Here is a 17,761-nt window from a genome sequence, read left to right as displayed (position 1 = left end):
ATCTCCAACGGGACATAAACCATATGTTAAAATCCATTACATGCATCTCATCCTACCCATTACCATGCAGTTCATGAGCAGTTGTCTCCCATAAATGAATTAGTCCTAGCATCGGTCAGTAGTATGTTATATAATTCTAAATAAAAATCTAAATCAGCCTTTGCTGAAGATAAGCAAACAAACAATTCAAATTAGTATTTACTTCAGGTAAAGTGGTTCTCCCTTGTCCAAAGTTGAACTCATAGTCTGATACATCTGACTTCCACATGCAAAAAGAGGTGACTCCTTTATATATAGCATCTGCATTTCCCATGTCCCAGTCATTTTGGAGACCTGCAGTAAATCAGAGATGTCTCTCTTTTCATACTTAAATCCCTTTACTGTCTAGGTTAGAGAGTGAGTTAAAGGTGAGTGGTCCACAAGATCTCACTATCATCTGCTTTTAAAGTTTTTCATTAAATTTGACTGTTCTTCCTTGTGAAAGAGTGCAAAGGCACTTTTAGAAAATTTGTTTGTAAGTGTTCCCTGTGGTGCTCATCACTATAATATCTGAGCGGCTCACAACCATTAATGAATGTATCATCCTAACATCCCTTTCAGGCAGGGAAGTATTATCTTTATTGTACAAATAGTGAACTGAAGGACTGAAAATGCTTTGCCCAAGATCACACAAGAAGTCTTGGCAGATCTGGGAATAGAATGCAGATATCCTAAGTCCCTTCCAGTGCCTTAATTGCTTAAACTTAAGAATAATAATAAGCTATAACCACCTTCCTCTCCTCACTATCTGGTGCCATGTGAACAAGGAGTTAATCTCAGCTCAGCTTTCTCCTTCACTGCTCAGGGCAGGGACTACAGTTTGACTGCCTGGAAATCCTTCTCATGTAAGCTTCTGGTGTGACATGCTACCAAAGCAGCACTTGTTGATTGGGTGAATGTTCTCTCTCGTCTATAGATTGGGGGAAGTACATCAGTATTCATACTGTTAGACCCTTATGGAGAACTTGGTACTGTTAGTCTCCAAATACGCCTATTCAGGAGTTCCCTGAAATGATGGAGTTCCTCCTTTCTGATGGAACTCAGGAGCATCGTTAAGACAATTAGTTTGCCCCACCTCCAGAGATTTTATGTATGGAGTCCCACAAAGCGCAGTCCTGATGTATTCAATATGGATATGAAATAGCTGGTGAGAATGAGAGAGAACATGGACTGAAGCCATAGAATTGTAGGACTGGAAGGGACCTTGAGAGGTCATCTAGTCCAGTCCCCTGCACCTAGACCATGCCTAACGGGCATTTGGAGATTTTTAAGAGCAAGTTAGACAACGATGGAGAATCCAGAACCTCCCTAGACAATTTATTGCAGTGCTTAACTACCCCGACTGTTAGGAAATTTTTCCTAATGTTCAACCTATACTGCCTTCTTGTCCTTGTCCTATCCTCAGAGATTAACAAGAACAATTTACCTCCCTTCTCCTAATAACAGCCTTTTATGTACTCAAAAACTGTTGTCAGTCTTCTCTGCTCCAGTTTTTTCAATCTTCCCTCATAGGTCATGTTTGCTAGACCTTTAATCATTTTTGTTGCTCTTCTTTGGATTTTCTCCAGTTGTCCACGTGTTTCCTGAAACGTGGCACCCAGAACTGGACATAATAGTCCAGCTGAGGCCTAATCAGCGTGGAATAGAGCGGAAGAATTACTTCTTGTGCCTTCCTTACAACACTCCTGCTAATACCTCTCAAAATGATGATTGCTTTTTTTTGCAACAGTGTTACACTGTTCACTCATATTTAGCTTGTTGATCCAATATGACCCCCAGATTCCTTTCTGCAGTACTCTTTCCTAGACAGCTAGCAAGCTCCCTCTGTTCTGGCCCTGCCTCCTGTAATGTCCCTTTCCTGCTTTGTGGAGATGGGATACAGGACAATGGGTAGGAGTGGGGTGAGGGGGATGCCCTAACATCAGCATCCTTCTTTTCCCTCCATCCCCTGCAAGCAAGCAGGAGGCTCCCAGGAGCAGCTCCAAGGCAGAGGGCAGGAGCAGCACATGGCAGTGCGGGGAGGGACACCTGAATGCCCAGTAATTGATAGCCTGCTGGGCGGCCGTCCACAGGGACCTTAAGGGATTTGATGGGGGGCTGCTGGTCCACCCTGGTTTCAAGCCCCCACCAGGTAGCTCCAATGGGCTGCTCTTCCTGCAAGCGGTGGCCAAAGCAGGTGGCATTGTGCAACTTTAAATGAGCATGTTCTCTAATAGATCAGCAACATAACAACATTAACCGGCATGACTTTGTGAGAAGTTACTGGACTCTCTGGGAATGGTTTTTCAACCAGTAATGCACCTACCATATTGTAGCTCCATCTAAGTTGTGTTCTCCTTAGTTTATGAGAACATTATGTGAGACAGTATCAAACGCCTTACTAAAGTCAAGATATATCACATCTCCTGCTTCCCCCCATGCACAAGGCTTGTTACTTTGTCAAAGAAAGCAATTAAATTGGTTTGACATGATCTGTTGTTGACAAATCCATGCTGACTGTTATTTATTACCTTATTATCTTCTAGGTGTTTGCAAATTATTTCCTCCATTATCTTTTCGGGTACTGAAGTTAAGCTGACTTTACATAAGACGTAAACACTATTGTTAGAATTGGAATTGCTCATTTATGAGCATAAACTTGACCTAGTTGGCATTACTGAAATCTGGTAGAAAGAGTCACACAATTGGAATGTGAGATAATGGTTTGGTCTATTTAGGAAGGATTGAGTGGGCAAAAGGGGATGGGGAGTGACATTCTGTCCAATATAGCGTTTCCTGTTTCCACTGGAAAATTGGAAGCAAATGATCTTGAATTCATATGGATTAATATTCTGACAGATAAAGTACAAGATGGGATACAGTTGCCATCTGCTACAGACCACCAAATTGCACTAGAGAACAGAATGATCGGCTTGTTAAGCCGTATCTGTAATGTGTAAAAGAGAAAAAAAATGCATTATCGTGAGGGACTTCAATCTGAGCACCATATCCTCTCATGCTTCCAGTACTAAAATATCCTTATAACTTCAAAAAGCTATAGAAGACAATTCCTTAACTCACAAAGTATTGCATCCAGCAAAGGAGGCTTCTATGTTAGACTTTATCTTAACATAAGCAGGAATTAACCACAGAAATAAACAATAGTGGTACCTTTGATACAAGGGATCATAAAGACTTGATTAGATTTACTTGATTGTCCCTAATAGCTGAAGCAAGCCCTTCCCAGAGTACCACCCAGGTGGGCCCTCCCACCCATCCCTGCATGCAAGACCCTCCCTCAGTTTTCTGACCCCTCCTGAGAGCACTTTGGGTCTTAGTGTTCTTCAGGGAATCCAGGATCCTCTCTCCTCCAGTTCTTTCCGGTGATGGTCTCCCATGCTAGGGAATGTATCTCGTTTAAAAAGAAATTTCTAACGTTTTGTCCCTTCCTGTTGTTCCCTGGGGGATTTTCCATTCTCCAACCCTCTGTGTGCTGGGCATAGAAGGTCATTAATAATTAATGTGCCTGCCACTTATTGTCTCTCCTGTCCATCTCTTTTTGAACCTAGGGGATTTACTCATTTTTCTCTCACTCCATTGATACCATGTGCTGCAGTCCCCATCATGTCAGCTGAAGAAGAACGGATGAGACTCCATTAAGGAGTGCCCCCAAGGGCTCTGTATTAACAGTGGGCACTTCTTTTTCTGTGAGTGCTGAATACCCAGGCCTGGTTTATGCTTAAAATTTAGATTGACTAGCTACATCACCCAGGAGTGCAAAAAATTCACACCCGTGGGCTCCATAGTTAAGCTGACCTAACCCCCGTGTAGCTATGGTTTGGTCGATAAAATAATTTTTCCATCAACCTGGCTACTGCTGCTTGAAGAGGTAGATCAACTACAGCCATGGAAAAACCTCTTCCATCATTGTAGGAAGTGTGTACAGTGGCATAGCTGCAGTGCTGTAGGTTTGCCACACTAGCACCTGTAGTGTAGCGTGGCCTCAGCCTCTAAAGTACTTGCAGCCCCTGCTGGCTCTGGGAACTGAGATCAGAAACGTAACCCAAGTCATTCACATGGAAGCTCAGAGCACTCTCACTAGGCTACCGGGTCAGCCAACTTGGTCACATCCTAATTTATTTTAGGAAAGTGACATCTCTCTGATTCTTTAGGATGTTTTATCATCTCCTTGCTGTCACTTATGCAGAATCAAGGAAAGTAATAGTGCAGAGCATAACCACATGCTGCATGGGAATGCAAACCCTCCATTATCTTCTGGTCTAATCAAGCCAGCTCTTCTGATTCTATGAGATCTTTTGTTCCACCGGAATGAGGAAATCATCCAATTAAGTTTATCGAAGAGCCTCTTATTGAGATTCACTGGAAGGGCAGGAAATAAGTACAGACTTCTAACTAGTGTATTCTCTCTAATTACATTTATTCTAGCCATCAAGGAAAGTGGAAGGAGAATCCTTTCCTGTAAATCTGCCTTCATTTGTTTCAGTATAGAAGCATAATTAAGGTCAAATAACTCTCTGAAAGAGAAGGATAACAAAACCCAAATGTTCCATAAACATCCTAGCCCCTTTGAATGGAAAGAGGGGGAAGGGCAGTACAGGAGTATTTAATAGGAACTGGGTTCAAGGCACAAATTTCAGATCAAAATATTCCCTAAATTCAGCAGTGTCCAAAATCAGGATATTAGTTTGAGCCCATTTCTAGTCTGGGAATCAGACAATATTTTCAAACCTAAATACCTATAGTCAAGCATCTAAATACATAGTCGGAAGTTGAATCAAGGTGGACTGAATTTTCAGAGGTGCTGGGCACCACAAATTCCTTTGAACTCATGGTCAGATGGATGGTGAGAGGGATCATTTTAGCAGCAGTGTTTGTGATAGATTTTAGAGGAGTGGTATGTGTATCCAGGAGGCCAGGGAAGAGTACTTTGCAGTCTTCAAGACCAAAGTCCAGACAAGTGCCTTAGCTTTTGGGACAGAACAGAAGAATCAGATTTTCAGTAAGAAATAGAGGAAAGAAAGCCACAAGATTTGGATGTAAGGGAGGAACAAGAGGCAGGGTTGAAGATGAAGATGAAGAGGAGGATGTTGAGTAGTATTAGCAGTGATGGAGAATGGGGAAGATGATATTCGTTTAGGAGAACAGATTGATTAACTTTTGTCTTGAGTGGTCAGTGAATCATCCAATCAGAAATCCAGAGGCGCCAAGGTGTGGGATTTGGCTCCGAGATCAGGGGTGGAGAAGTATGGAGTCCTCAGCATAGAGATGATAGTTTAATCTGTGTCTCTAGATAAAGTTGTCCAGGGATAGAGTGTAGATGAAGATCATGTGAGGACCAACAACAGAGCTGTGTTGAACATCTGTGGTGAGGGGGTGAATGAGGGAGGAGGGGAGACATTAAAAGAGACACTAAAAGAGTGGTCAGAGAGTGAATGGGGATCTTAGAGAACATTGCCCTACAAACCTAGGGAGAATGGGGTATTGAGGAGAAGGGAGAGAGAAGTAGCTTAAAGAGCAGCAGAAAGCAGGAGGATGGAGTACAGGAAGCTATCATTAGAGACTTTGGTGAGAGCCGTTTCAGTGGAGTGGAAGGATGGACCCAGATTGGAGGGGATGTCTGATGGAATATGTCGATATGTTTCTAGATAATCTTCTATGGTGTTTTTCATGCTGAAAGAACTCAACGTACTTTACAAACGATATTAAGTAGAGAAATCACATTGCCACTGAAGTGTGGCCTTCTCTGGGATGGCGCGTGAAATCTGCCTGACAGTGCACAGCAACACCAGCAGGTGAGGATAGGAAGTGAAGAAGAATACCATATCCAGATGAAACTAGAAGGGGAAGTTTGTTAGATAGGATGCAGTTACCTGGGCTGAATTTTCGCTAAGGTGCCCAGGCTAACACAGCTCCAGTGAAAAGTGCTAGGGCAGGGTGGCCAGACTTACTGGCCCTCCAACCACATAAAACAATCATCAGAAATTCGACAGCCAGGGCACACCTCGTGGGGACTAGGGCTTGGGGCTTCAGCCCTGCGGGAGGCACCTGACAGGACTCGGGGATTCAGCCCTGCTCCTGCTGAAGCCCTGAGCCCCAGAAGGAGCACTCCGCAGGGCTGAAGCCCCGAGACCCCACTCCCCACTGGGCAGAAACCCGTACCCCACCAGCCCACCGCAGGGCAGAGGTCCCGAGCTCCCCCTCCCAGGCAGGTGGATGGAGCATGGGGGAGCATTGCAGGAGTTCCATGAGCCACTTTTGTTAAAGAACCGCACATGGCTTGTGAGCCACAGTTTGGCCACCCCTGTGCTAGGGCATCTTTTAATGACCATTTTACATGTCATCCAAAAAGCAGAATAAGGTCTTCAAGGTATTAGTGAGTAATGTATCACACAGCTTCCCCTCTCCATCCTTGCCAATGCATGCAGCCTCAATCCAAGCTTTAGGGACACTTAGCTTAAACCTGGATCTTAAAAACTCCTGTGAATATGTGCTCTGCCCCAACTCAGCAATGCAGGAAGCTTTCGCTTCTTTAATTAGGTGTTTGAACTTGGCATCTTTGACTTAGACTGTCTTAGCCAGTGAGCATGTTTCATTTTATTTCATTAGACCTCACTTGCATACGTATTAATTTACATTGTGTTTCCATTGTTTATTTTGATCACTTATCTCTTATTACCCACTTATGCAGTCTGGATTGAATGAGCCATTGTGTCATGTACCACATACATATAGACCAATCCTGTTCACTCTGTGCTTGTTTTCCTGCACCAACATACAATAATGTGAGAGGGTTATCACTGAGAGAAACTGGAGAGTGACATTTGCATCTACATCACAGCCAGATTTTTCAAAGGCACAAATGGGAGTTAGATTCCTACTTGCCTTTGACAGTATACCGCAAGGAACATAAATAACAAAAAAAATGATCCATCTGGTCTTGTATCCTGTCTTAAACAATAGCCAATGCTGGATGCTTCAGAGGGAGAAATAAGAACCTCACAAACGCATCAGACTATTCAATTCTATACCATGGGAGAAATTTCTTCCTGACTCCAGCTGATGATGCTTTTGTGCCTTGAAGCATGAAGATTGATAGTGACTTGTGATATATACTAGCAAGGCTAAATTATTGCTGCTTTTTTACATAAATGACTCATCCTTTTTGGAAATCTACTAAGCTGTTAGCCTCAGATATTCTAAGAAGAAAGTATTATTCTATTGCCCAAAGGAAAGTCACAGGCTTCTATCCCTCTGTGATGGAGTGACATATATGTAGTGAGCATGCTGTTCTGTTATGAAAGAACTCATGGCAGTAATTTCCTTTCATTTAGTAACATGCACTTAAAATGTTCTGCTTCTCCCCCTGGTGCTCAGCTGGTTGATCGCCACCATTTCTCTTACTCATGTTAAAGTGAATAAAAGATACTGCTGCTTCTGCGTACTATTTCAGAACAATTTTCTTTCATAATATTTAAACAGAATACCTTGATAAGTTACTTAAGAAATGTCTAAATTTTGATTATTTGTTTTGCCCCCAAATTTCTGTAGATGCGTTAGCACAGGAAAGTCCTGTACTATAAACAAACACTTAAAACGGTATCTTTTATCATTGTTTTGATATTGCTAGATAAGCCTTCGGGGGGGAAAAAACTAATAAAGTTGACGCAAAAAAAATTATTGACATTTCACTAGTTTACATTCTTACTGGACTTGTCTTTAGGTAAGATATTAGTGAAATTATCCATTTGCAAGTGTTCTGAAATTGTAGTGATTGCAGCTTTGTGGTTATGAATGATGATGGACTCAAATTTATAGAACTGTGCCTCTTACCCTCACTTCCAGTTATTGTCTTTGGCCATAACCAAATTTAAATTTGCGCTCTTCTCCGGATGTGCTGTGAATATCAGTCATGTTAATTGGCTGTTTCAGAAGATATACTTGTGAGCAAAAGCTGTGTGGCAGTAATTTCAGTCAACTTAGTCATATGAATTGCAATGTAATGTTTCTGTAAAATTAGCAATAGCTTTAAAAAATGTTACTACTTTGAAGATGTTTACGTAGTATACTGAATACCGTTTTTATTTATATTGGAGTAGTGCCTGCAGGATCAAGGATCAAGCCCTTCGTGCTCTACAAACAGATAACAAAAATGGTCTTTGCCCCAGAGGGCTTACAGCAATGATCCCCAAACTGTGGAGTACACTCCCCTAGGGGTGTAGACTGTCCAGTGGGGTCTGGGCCAGCCCCACAGGGCAGAGGGCCAGGAAGGGAGTGCTGCTAAGCCCTGCTCTGCCCCCAGTTCCACTCTGGCCACTACTACTGGCCCTCGGCCCCCACTCTTGGCTCCCGGCTGCGGCTCTGCTCCTGGCCCCAGCCACGGCCCAGCCATGACTCCGCTCGCAGGCCAGGGGGGCATGGAAACATTCCATTACTGGTAAGGGGGGGGCGGGCACGAGAGGAAAAGTTTGGGCACCACTGGCTTACAGTCTAAGTAAAGGAAGTATTCTCATTCTATAGATGAGGGGGCGGGGGCAGAACTCATGCATTAGAGAAAGTGACTTTCTCAAGGATGCACAAGGAGTCTGTGACAGAACTGGGAAATCCCAGTCAAGTTCCTTGACCATTTCCCTTCTACAGAAAAGAAGGATGATCTTATGGTTAAGTCCATTATATAGTGCTACAGTTAGAACAGGGGTCGGCAACCTTTCAGAAGTGCTATGCTGAGTCTTCATTTATTCTCTCTAATCTAAGGTTTCGCGTGCCAGTAATACATTTTAACATTTTTAGGTGGTCTCTTTCTATAAATCTATAATATATAACTAAACTATTGTTGTATGCAAAGTAAATAAGGTTTTAAAAATGTTTAAGAAGCTTTATTTAAAATTAAATTAAAATGCAGAGCCCCCCGAACCGGTGGCCAGGACCCAGGCAGTGTGAGTGCCACTGAAAATCAGCTCGTGTGCCGCCTTTGGCATGCATGCCATAGGTTGCCTACCCCTGAGTTAGAATTAATATAAATAGTTCTGTTCTGTCAAAATTATAGGCCCTCCCATCAAGACCCACTTCTTCCATGAAGGTTATGGGGGAGTCAGAGATAGCTGAGTGTTTATATTCATGTAAAAATGAATATGTATATATAAAAATTATGTAAATCTAATTGTATTTCTCTCCCTACCATAGGTTGCTTGTCATCTTTGATTATAAACTCCTCAGGGCCTGGACTGTAGTTTTATACAGTAACTTCTCACTTAAACTCATCCTGGTTAACGTTGTTTTGTTGTTACGTTGCTGATCAGTTAGAGAACGTGCTTGTTTAAAGTTGTGCAATTCTCTCTTATAATGTTGTTTGGCAGCCGCCTGCTTTGTCCACTGCTTGCAGAAAGAGCAGCTTGTTGGAGCTACCTGGTGGAGGCTTGGAATCAGGGTGGGCCGGCAGCCCCCTATCAGCTCTCCGCTCCCCTAAGTTCCTTGTGTGGCACCTCCCCAGCAGGCTGTCAACTGCCAGGCAGTTCAGCTGTCCCTCCCCCCCACTGCCATGTGCCACTCCTGCCCTCTGCCTTGGAGCTGCTCCTGGGAGCCTCCTGTATGCTGTGCAAGAGGGGGGGAGGGGCGCTAATGTTAGGGTGTCCCCCTCACCCCTCTCCAACCCCCCATACCTCATCTCCACCTGGGGGGGAGGACAGCACAGGGCTCAGGACAGAGGGAGTTTGCTGGCAGCAGCTGCTGTCCCAACTTGCTGATCTACTTTAAAAGGGCAGTGTACTTAGAATGGTGGCAGCATGCTGAAAGGGGCAATGCTTGTCTCTCTCTTCTCATGCTGTCTCCCCTCCTTCCATTCATGCTGCCTTTTGAGTGTGAGGCTACATTAACAACAGTGTGTTAACCCTTGAGGGATCAGCCAAGTGCTAGTTCATCATTTAGCAGTAAGGTAGTCCCTGGGAAATACCCCACCGTCTTCCACCCTCTGACTCCACCATCTCAACCAAGCTTCAGAATCATCATTGCTGTGTACAGCATTAACTTGTTTGTTTAAAAATTATACTGTGTGTGTGTATATATATATATACACACAAATAAAAAATTTCCTTGGAACCTAAACCACCCCCATCCCCATTTACATTAATTCTTATGAGGAAATTGGATTCGCTTAACATCGTGTCACTTGAAGTATCATTTTTTTCAGGAACATTACAAGATTAAGCAAGGAGTTATAGTATGTGCTTGTACAGTTGCAACACAGTAGTTCTCTGATCAGGTCATAAGTTTACGGTATGATCCTACATTGTGCAGGTGAGACGATTGAACTGGCGCAAAGTATAAATTGATGAGCAGGTCAGGAGTTGTGTGGTAGCCTGATCCTGTGGTAATGAGAGTGTTGCTGTTTGGCTGCTATGTTACTCCTGGCTACTAAGCAGGCATAAGTTCTAGAGGAGAACATGTAGCTAAGCACCTTATAAGAGGATCTTGCTTAAGATGGCAGATTTGCATGTTGTTTGCTTAAACCTTTTACCCTTTGTTTACCAGGTGCAAATGAGAGTGAAAGAACAGGCATGCAAGGGGTTTGGAACTCAATACAATTCACTTCAGACAGATGAACCTAGCACTTAAACTCACTTTTGTCCATGTGTGGTATCTGCTAGCAAATGTGGAGAGCAAGGATCTCGTTGCACCCTCTTTTCAAGATCAAAATATTTTATTCATAAGAAAATCTCCCCCTCCCCCAACAGTTTTATGGGATTTTTTTGGTCTTAGTTTTCCCTCTGAGCTTATGCAGTTGGGGTGACATAGATCCGTATGCTGAGGGCCACACCAATCCTATTCACCAAATCAGTCCCACTGAGCTTTGTGCTGGCCCTTTGCACAGGGGTGAATTTCACCCTGACTGTTGTTTTTGGACACTTAGACAAACACATAATTGCACTGAGAATGTTTGTTTGGGAGGGTTGTTCATTTCCTTGTAATGAGATTAATGACTGCACAAGCTATGGCTGCAGTGCAGCTCGGAGGTGCTGATTCCCAGCCAGGTAGACAGACTTGTGGTCATTGCACCACAAGAGGCAGCTCACGCTTGGAACCCGGGCTCAGGCGAGCTTCGACTCGGGTCAGTGCTCTGAGCTACTGCCCGTGCCGCAACATCCACACTGCTATTCTTAGCAGTCTAGCTTGAGCTGAGCTCGTGAGAGTCTGTCTGCCCACAGTGGCAATCCCAATGCCCAGCTGTGGTATGAACATACCCACAGAGGCAGGTTCTGAGACTTTTAAGGGAACACACTGGGTTGAATTAATGTTTTGTTTTTCTTTTCCCTCCTCAGGTGGAAGAGAGCTACCAGATGGGCAGCCCTTCGAAAGGCCTTTTCTCAAAAGGGCTCCAAAATCGACCTTCCAGCCCCGTTTCTGCCCCTGTGAGATCTAAACATAGCCCAGGTTCACCAAAAACAGTGTTCCCCTTTCCATATCAGGAGTCTCCCCCACGCTCCCCACGCCGAATGAGCTTCAGTGGGATCTTCAGGTCCTCTTCTAAAGAATCCTCTCCCAGTTCTAATCCGTCTACCTCACCCGGTGGCATCAAGTTTTTCTCCAGATCAAGAAAAAGTAAGAAATTGATCATGTTATTTCAGGAAGATACACTGTACCTCTGAGCTTGACCTATTCTTTACCTGCCTATAGTAAAGTAAGTGTGGAGGGGGCACATGCTGTTTATTATCAATTTCACTTAAGGTGTTTATCAGTTTCTAACTGTCCTGTAGAAAATGAACATGAGACTCCTACAAGCAAAGGGACAAATCTAGCCCTGTGCAGAGAGCCAGCACATAAGTCATATTTAAGGCTTTGGAAGAAATCCTGTCCCCATTGAAGTCGATGGGAAATTTGCCATTGGCTTCAGTGCGCCTGGGATTTCATCCATGGGATTTAAGTGGAACTGAAGTGGTGCATGGCGTTAGTGACGGCCCTCTGCACAGGGTGAACTTAACTCAGAATGAGAGAGGTTCTGCTTCATTAACCACCTACAGAATTTCAGCAGTTACTTTCTTGATGTTATTTATGCTATGATAGAATAAATTATCCTTACCAGGCAGAGGAAAATGACATGCATTCCTGCTCTGATGACAATGGAGAGGGTATTTAGACTCATCCATCTGAAACCAATAGGTACTTCAACTGGTATGATTGAGCACAACTAACTACTTTTTATTACACACAGATTGTGCCTCTTCAGTAGTTTGTGCACCTGTTACTGAATGAGCCACCTGAATAACTTATTTGTCAAGGAAACAATTTACTTGTATGTTTTAAAATCTAATAATATAACCAAAGAGTTAGAGCTCACGCAGCTCAGAAGCACTAGGAAACAGATATACTTACAGGTGAATTACGGAAGAGAACATGCTCAAGTTTCCTCTGCTTATTATTATTAGGAATTGTTGGAACTGGTTGACTGTTTGGATTGTCTGTGGTTTGGTTTGTGTGAATGGAAGAACTAAAATCCTATATAGGTGCACAGGCACAGTAATACTGATGCCTATAGCTATGTGTGGCTAATGTATATTGCATATAATGTACCAATAGGAATCATAAGGGACCTTTTAATTTTTTTTTTTACTTGAACAGAATTCCAGGAAAATATTTATTTTGATCAGAATAAGCAATTTTGTGCTGATTTTTGTACATACGAATAGTCTCGCATGTATGTGGTACCTGCGCATGCACAGAGTTGTAGAGGATTTGCAGTTACATTTGGCAAGACGTTCTGCAGAGTCATTTGAAGTAAGATCTTTACCAGTCCCTTCACCACACTGAACCACTTCCCAGGGATTGAAGCCTAGAGAAGGGGGTGTTTCGAGGGGAGTCCAATTTATATTACACACAATTAGAGATGATATATCCAGTTTATCCATATCAATCAGGGGCATTAGTTCTTCCATAGCTAAAGTTTAAACAGGTTTCCTAGTAGTCTCTTGTTTTTTTTTTAGCCACTCCACAAAGCTCATGCACCGTTTAAATCCCATTTTAGCCTTATTTTGTGGTTTTGAGTGCGTCTTAAGTGCTGTGTACACTTTATGCTAGCTCATTGCACATGGGAGAATTTCATCCTGTCAGAATAATAATAATTAATAATAATAGGTATTGTATAGCAAAGTATGCCAGTGACACTTTGATTATTTAGGTGCTGCCTAGTTATGCTCCTAAGCAGGGCTGGAAGGTGAAGTCTGAGCCTTGCCAGATTAACCCATCCATCAGAAAATTAAGCGAAAGGATCCTCCAGCACTCAGCAAAAGCACCGAGTTAGGGTCATGTCACTATATAGCAGAGCCAGGAATAGGAACAGGCTCTCATGCCATATTTTTGAGCCAACAGAAGACATCAGTGACCTTCCTGGGAGAGAAATCATTGCAGCAGTCATGCTGTTTTTTTTTTTTAGTGCAGGAATAGCCGCCTCTCGGAGAGAGAGTGATGTTGATTCAGGTGCGTACATCAGTAACTTTTGCCCTTCCATAGCTATAAGACAGAATGTCACTTTTATTCAAGTGATGTTCCCTTCCCTAAGATCCCTTCTAAAAGAGACTTTAATAGATACCTGCCCCTCCCTCCATTCTCCCCCACTTTTTGGTAGATTTTATATCTACATAGGAATTACCTGCTTGTGACTTACTACATTTATTTTTATGTCATTTCTTTTAAAAGTGCCTTTCCAGGGCTCCAGGAACTTTATGGCACCTGATAAACAACAGTGACATATTAGAGCTTTTTATAATTAAATCTTGTGAATGGTACTTGCTCAGTAAATAAAGAGTGGTTTTATGGATTATGAAACACTAATGTAACTTATTAAACCTTATCCAAAACAAAGCCTTTATCACTTCAACTTCATTGTCTGAATGAGGGGATTTTTTAGAAAAAAGTATTCAAACCAGTCATATAAGATCAGTACTGCATTACTCTGGTGATAGGCCAGTCCAGATTGCCCATGTTAGTGAGGGTCCCTGTTCAACAAAGCACACTCAAACATGTGCTTAGTGAACTGGGGTTTTGATCACGATGTATCTGTAAATTGGTGCTAATGATGCACTGCACCTTTCCCTTGTTGGTCATGTAGCAAATCCTCATGTAATCTAGTCTGCAGCTGAAAAAAGAACCAAATAAAACATTATAATTTGAATTATTGCTTTACAAGACAATCTGTGAAATAATCATTTCCACTATCCTGGAAAATTATGTAGCCAGTCTTCTGCTTTTCCTCCTTCCATGCAGATTTCAACACATATATTAACATGTTGATCCATGTGATCCTGTTTCTCTTGGCAGTGACACCTTCACATGTTCTTAGTTCAAAGCATACATATGCGGTATTTGTCTGTCTCCTCCACCCCCCCCCCCACTTTGTTTCTGAGCTTGTGCAATATGGGATAAGTAATAGTGGTTGGAATAAGACTATGTTAAAACAGAAATTGAACTGACGATATGAAGCCTAAGATCCTTTCCCATGTAAGGGTAAAAGTTAAAAGCATTTTGTCATCTTGGTGATTAACATGGTTTAAAATATTTATAAGGTTCCTCTCTGTCTCATTCTTTGCTGGCTTACCTTAGTGGTGTTCTGAGTAATAACCTATTGATTCTGGTCTAAAAAAAGTTTGTGCCATGAGAAGGAAAATATTTTCCTGCATGTGACTGCAGCAGTTTTGTTAGGTTGCTGGCGACTCTGTAAACTGATTGTTAGAGCTCAGTATCTGTCACGGTGCCTTTTCCTGTACAAAGGAACGTGAGAGAGCTGCGTTCACTATGCTACCCCTCATTTTGTAGCTGGAGTTCCTTCTGGATGAAGTTTGTATGTTTCAGTCAAGTAAACTGATCAGTTTCAAGAAGAATGTGAAAGTAAAAATCCAAAAAAACCCCCAAACCCCAACACAATCTGTATCAGATATTCATATGTGTGTGTTTAAATAACTTTGTTAAAAATATGAAGTTTCCAGACAAGTGTTTTTAAACAGCTGAGATTAAAATTTAAAACCACATTATTAGAATATTGTTTTAAAAAGCATAGGTTTGAAACCCAGGAAGTTCAAGTTTTGGATCAAGGTTCCGCGAATTACTGACTGTATTAGTATCCATCTTCTGTCTATACACTAGAACGCCATTTACTCTCTACATTTATATCTCATGTACATTTCCAGTAGTAACCACAAACTCTTATCTTACATATGATACAGATCTAAAAATGACCTCCTACCCATCTAATATCAGCCAAATCCAAGGATGTCCTGCAGTCATTTTATAAAGCCTTGGCTAGATGGCATCTGGAGTACAGTATCGAGTTTTAGTCACTTGTGAATATAGAGGTAAGCAAGAAACAGTGCATCATAGAGCAACCTTTCAATAGAGTGGAGGCAGCTAGGTAGGAAGACAATGAATAAATTGGGATTATTTAGTGTTAAAAGAAGATGATTGACATGACACAACTGAAGTATTGTGACTGACTAAGGATTATTATAGAGTCAGTCTATTTGAGGTGGTTTTTCAGACCTGAATAAAGAGACAATAAGTCGGTTTAACTGAATTGTTGCTATGCTATGAAAAGTGATTTTAAAACTGATGTTTTTGGAATTGCTTTACAGTGACTTCATATCACATTTGCTCAGCTTGCAAGTAAAACTGTTCTTTCTAATCGCCAGCCCTGCAAACTCCGTCTGGGATCCGAAGCTCTGTTCTTTCTGCTTTACAGTCATTCGTTTGATCTGCATCTCGCTCTAGAGGGAACATATATAAGAACTGAAGACAGAATTAGTTTGCAGAGTAGGGAATAGTTGGGCAGACTCTCAGCTGAGATGCTGAAATTCAGTATTGTTAATATTTGTAAGTAAACATTGATAACTATATGGAATTTAATATGTTAATAGGGAATATTAATTTTGTGTTTTTGAAGTACACTTCTACCTCGATATAATGCTGTCCTCAGGAGCCAAAAAATCTTACTGCGTTACAGATGAAACCGCGTTATATTGAACTTGCTTTGAGAAGGCTGAAGGGAAAAGTCAAGACTTGCAGCTGCAAGCTGGACTGAAGAACTCTGAGGGGAGACTGCTGGGTGAGGAAAGTGACCAGTGGAAGCATGTGACTATGAGAACCAGGCAGAGGAAAAGACTGGCTTGTGAAGGAGAAATAGAGCACAGAAACAGGTTTGTCGAGTTGGATAATGAATAAGGGGCTTAGCAGGCAGTAACAGACGGTAGGAGGGCAAGGAAGAAGAGAAAAACAGCTCGTTCTGTAAGAAGAGGGGAAGAGCCAATGGAGATACCTAGAATTCAGAGTGCCAGGAGGATATGGGATGACTTGCAGAAGCTTGTAAGCGAGAATAAAAGACGAGGGCTTGCAGCCAGAAAGACCAGGAGGGAGTCCAGAGAAACACACTGTTACCAGGAAACGGCAGGTCTAAGTGATTGGTGACTCCTTGCTAAGAAGAACAGACGGGCCTGTCACCAGAGCTGACCTGAAGAACAGAAGGGTGTGCTGTCTGCTGGCAGAAGATATGGGATGTGGACCTGAGGCTGAAGAGAATCTTAATGGGAAGAGGAAAGAATCCACTGATTATCCTTCATGTGGGAACAAAGGACACAGCTAGATTCTCACTGGAACATATTGAGGGAGACTATGCCAGGCTGGAGAAGATGCTTAAGGAAATGGAAGCTCAGGTGATCTTCAGTGGGATTTTGCCTGTGCCTAAAGGAGGAGAACAAAGATGAGACAAGATTATGATGATCAACAGATGGCTTAGGCAGTGGTGCTATAAAGAGGGCTTTGGGGTGTTTGACCACTGGGAGGCATTCGTGGATAGAGGACAATTCTCACTGAATGGACTCCACTTGAATAGGGAGGGAAATAGATTTATGGGATGGAGGTTGGCAGAACTCACTAAAAGAGCTTTAAACTAGGAACTCGGGAGACCATTGGGCAATGCTCATGTAATCTCCAGAAGGAGCACTTGAGGACGATAAAGCCATTGTGGAGAAACTAAATGAGTTCTTTGCGCTGGTCTTCACAGTGGAGGATGTGAGGGAGATTCCCAAACCTGAGCCATTCTTTTTAGGGGACAGATCTGAGGAACTGTCCCAGATTGAGGTGTCGTTAGAGGAGGTTTTGGAACAAACTGATAAATTAAACAGTAATAAGTCACCAAGACAAGATGGTATTCACCCAAAAGTTCTGAAGGAACTCAAATGTGAAATTGCAGAACTACTAACTGTTGTCTGTAACCTATCATTTTAAATCAGCTTCTGTACCAAATGACTGGAGGATAGCTAATGTGATACCAATTTTTAAAAAGAGCTCCAGAGCTGATCCTGGCAATTACAGGCCAGTAAGCCTGACTTCAGTACTGGGCAAACTGGTTGAAACTATAGTAAAGAACAAAATTGTTAGACACATAGATGAACATAATTTGTTGGGGAAAAGTCAACATGGTTTTTGTGAAGGGAAATCATGCCTCACCAATCTACTAGATTTTTTTGAGGGGATCAACAAGCACGTGGACCAAGGAGATCCAGTGGATATAGTGTACTTAGATTTTCAGAAAGCCTTTGACAAGGTCCCTCACCAAAACCTCTTACGCAAAGTAAGCTGTCATGGGATAAGAGGGAAGGTCCTCTCATGGATTAGTAACTAGTTAAAAGATAGGAAACAAAGGGTAGGAATAAGTGGTCAGTTTTTAGAATGGAGAGAGTTGAATTGT

The 17,761-nt window shown here is 42.3% G+C and overlaps 1 protein-coding gene across 5 annotated transcripts in view; it reads left to right on the top strand.

The window, feature by feature from the left end:
- The window catches only part of PRKAG2 (protein kinase AMP-activated non-catalytic subunit gamma 2), a 403,378-nt gene that overhangs the window by 114,701 nt on the left and 270,916 nt on the right, over window positions 1-17,761 (top strand). For all 5 annotated transcript variants that reach the window (XR_003998731.1, XR_003998732.1, XM_030550041.1 and 2 more), the window contains exon 3: window positions 11,352-11,631. Coding sequence is in view for 3 of the 5 variants with exons in the window: in XM_030550041.1 (XP_030405901.1) it covers window positions 11,352-11,631 (280 nt within the window). In the remaining 2 variants the exon portion in view is untranslated. The remainder of the gene's footprint in view (window positions 1-11,351; window positions 11,632-17,761) is intronic.

The sequence above is a fragment of the Gopherus evgoodei genome, chromosome 2 (genome assembly GCF_007399415.2).
Source record: "Gopherus evgoodei ecotype Sinaloan lineage chromosome 2, rGopEvg1_v1.p, whole genome shotgun sequence".
NCBI lineage: Eukaryota > Metazoa > Chordata > Testudines > Testudinidae > Gopherus > Gopherus evgoodei.
The sequence above is the reverse complement of the archived record's forward strand: the minus strand, read 5'-3'. Positions and strand labels throughout refer to the sequence as shown.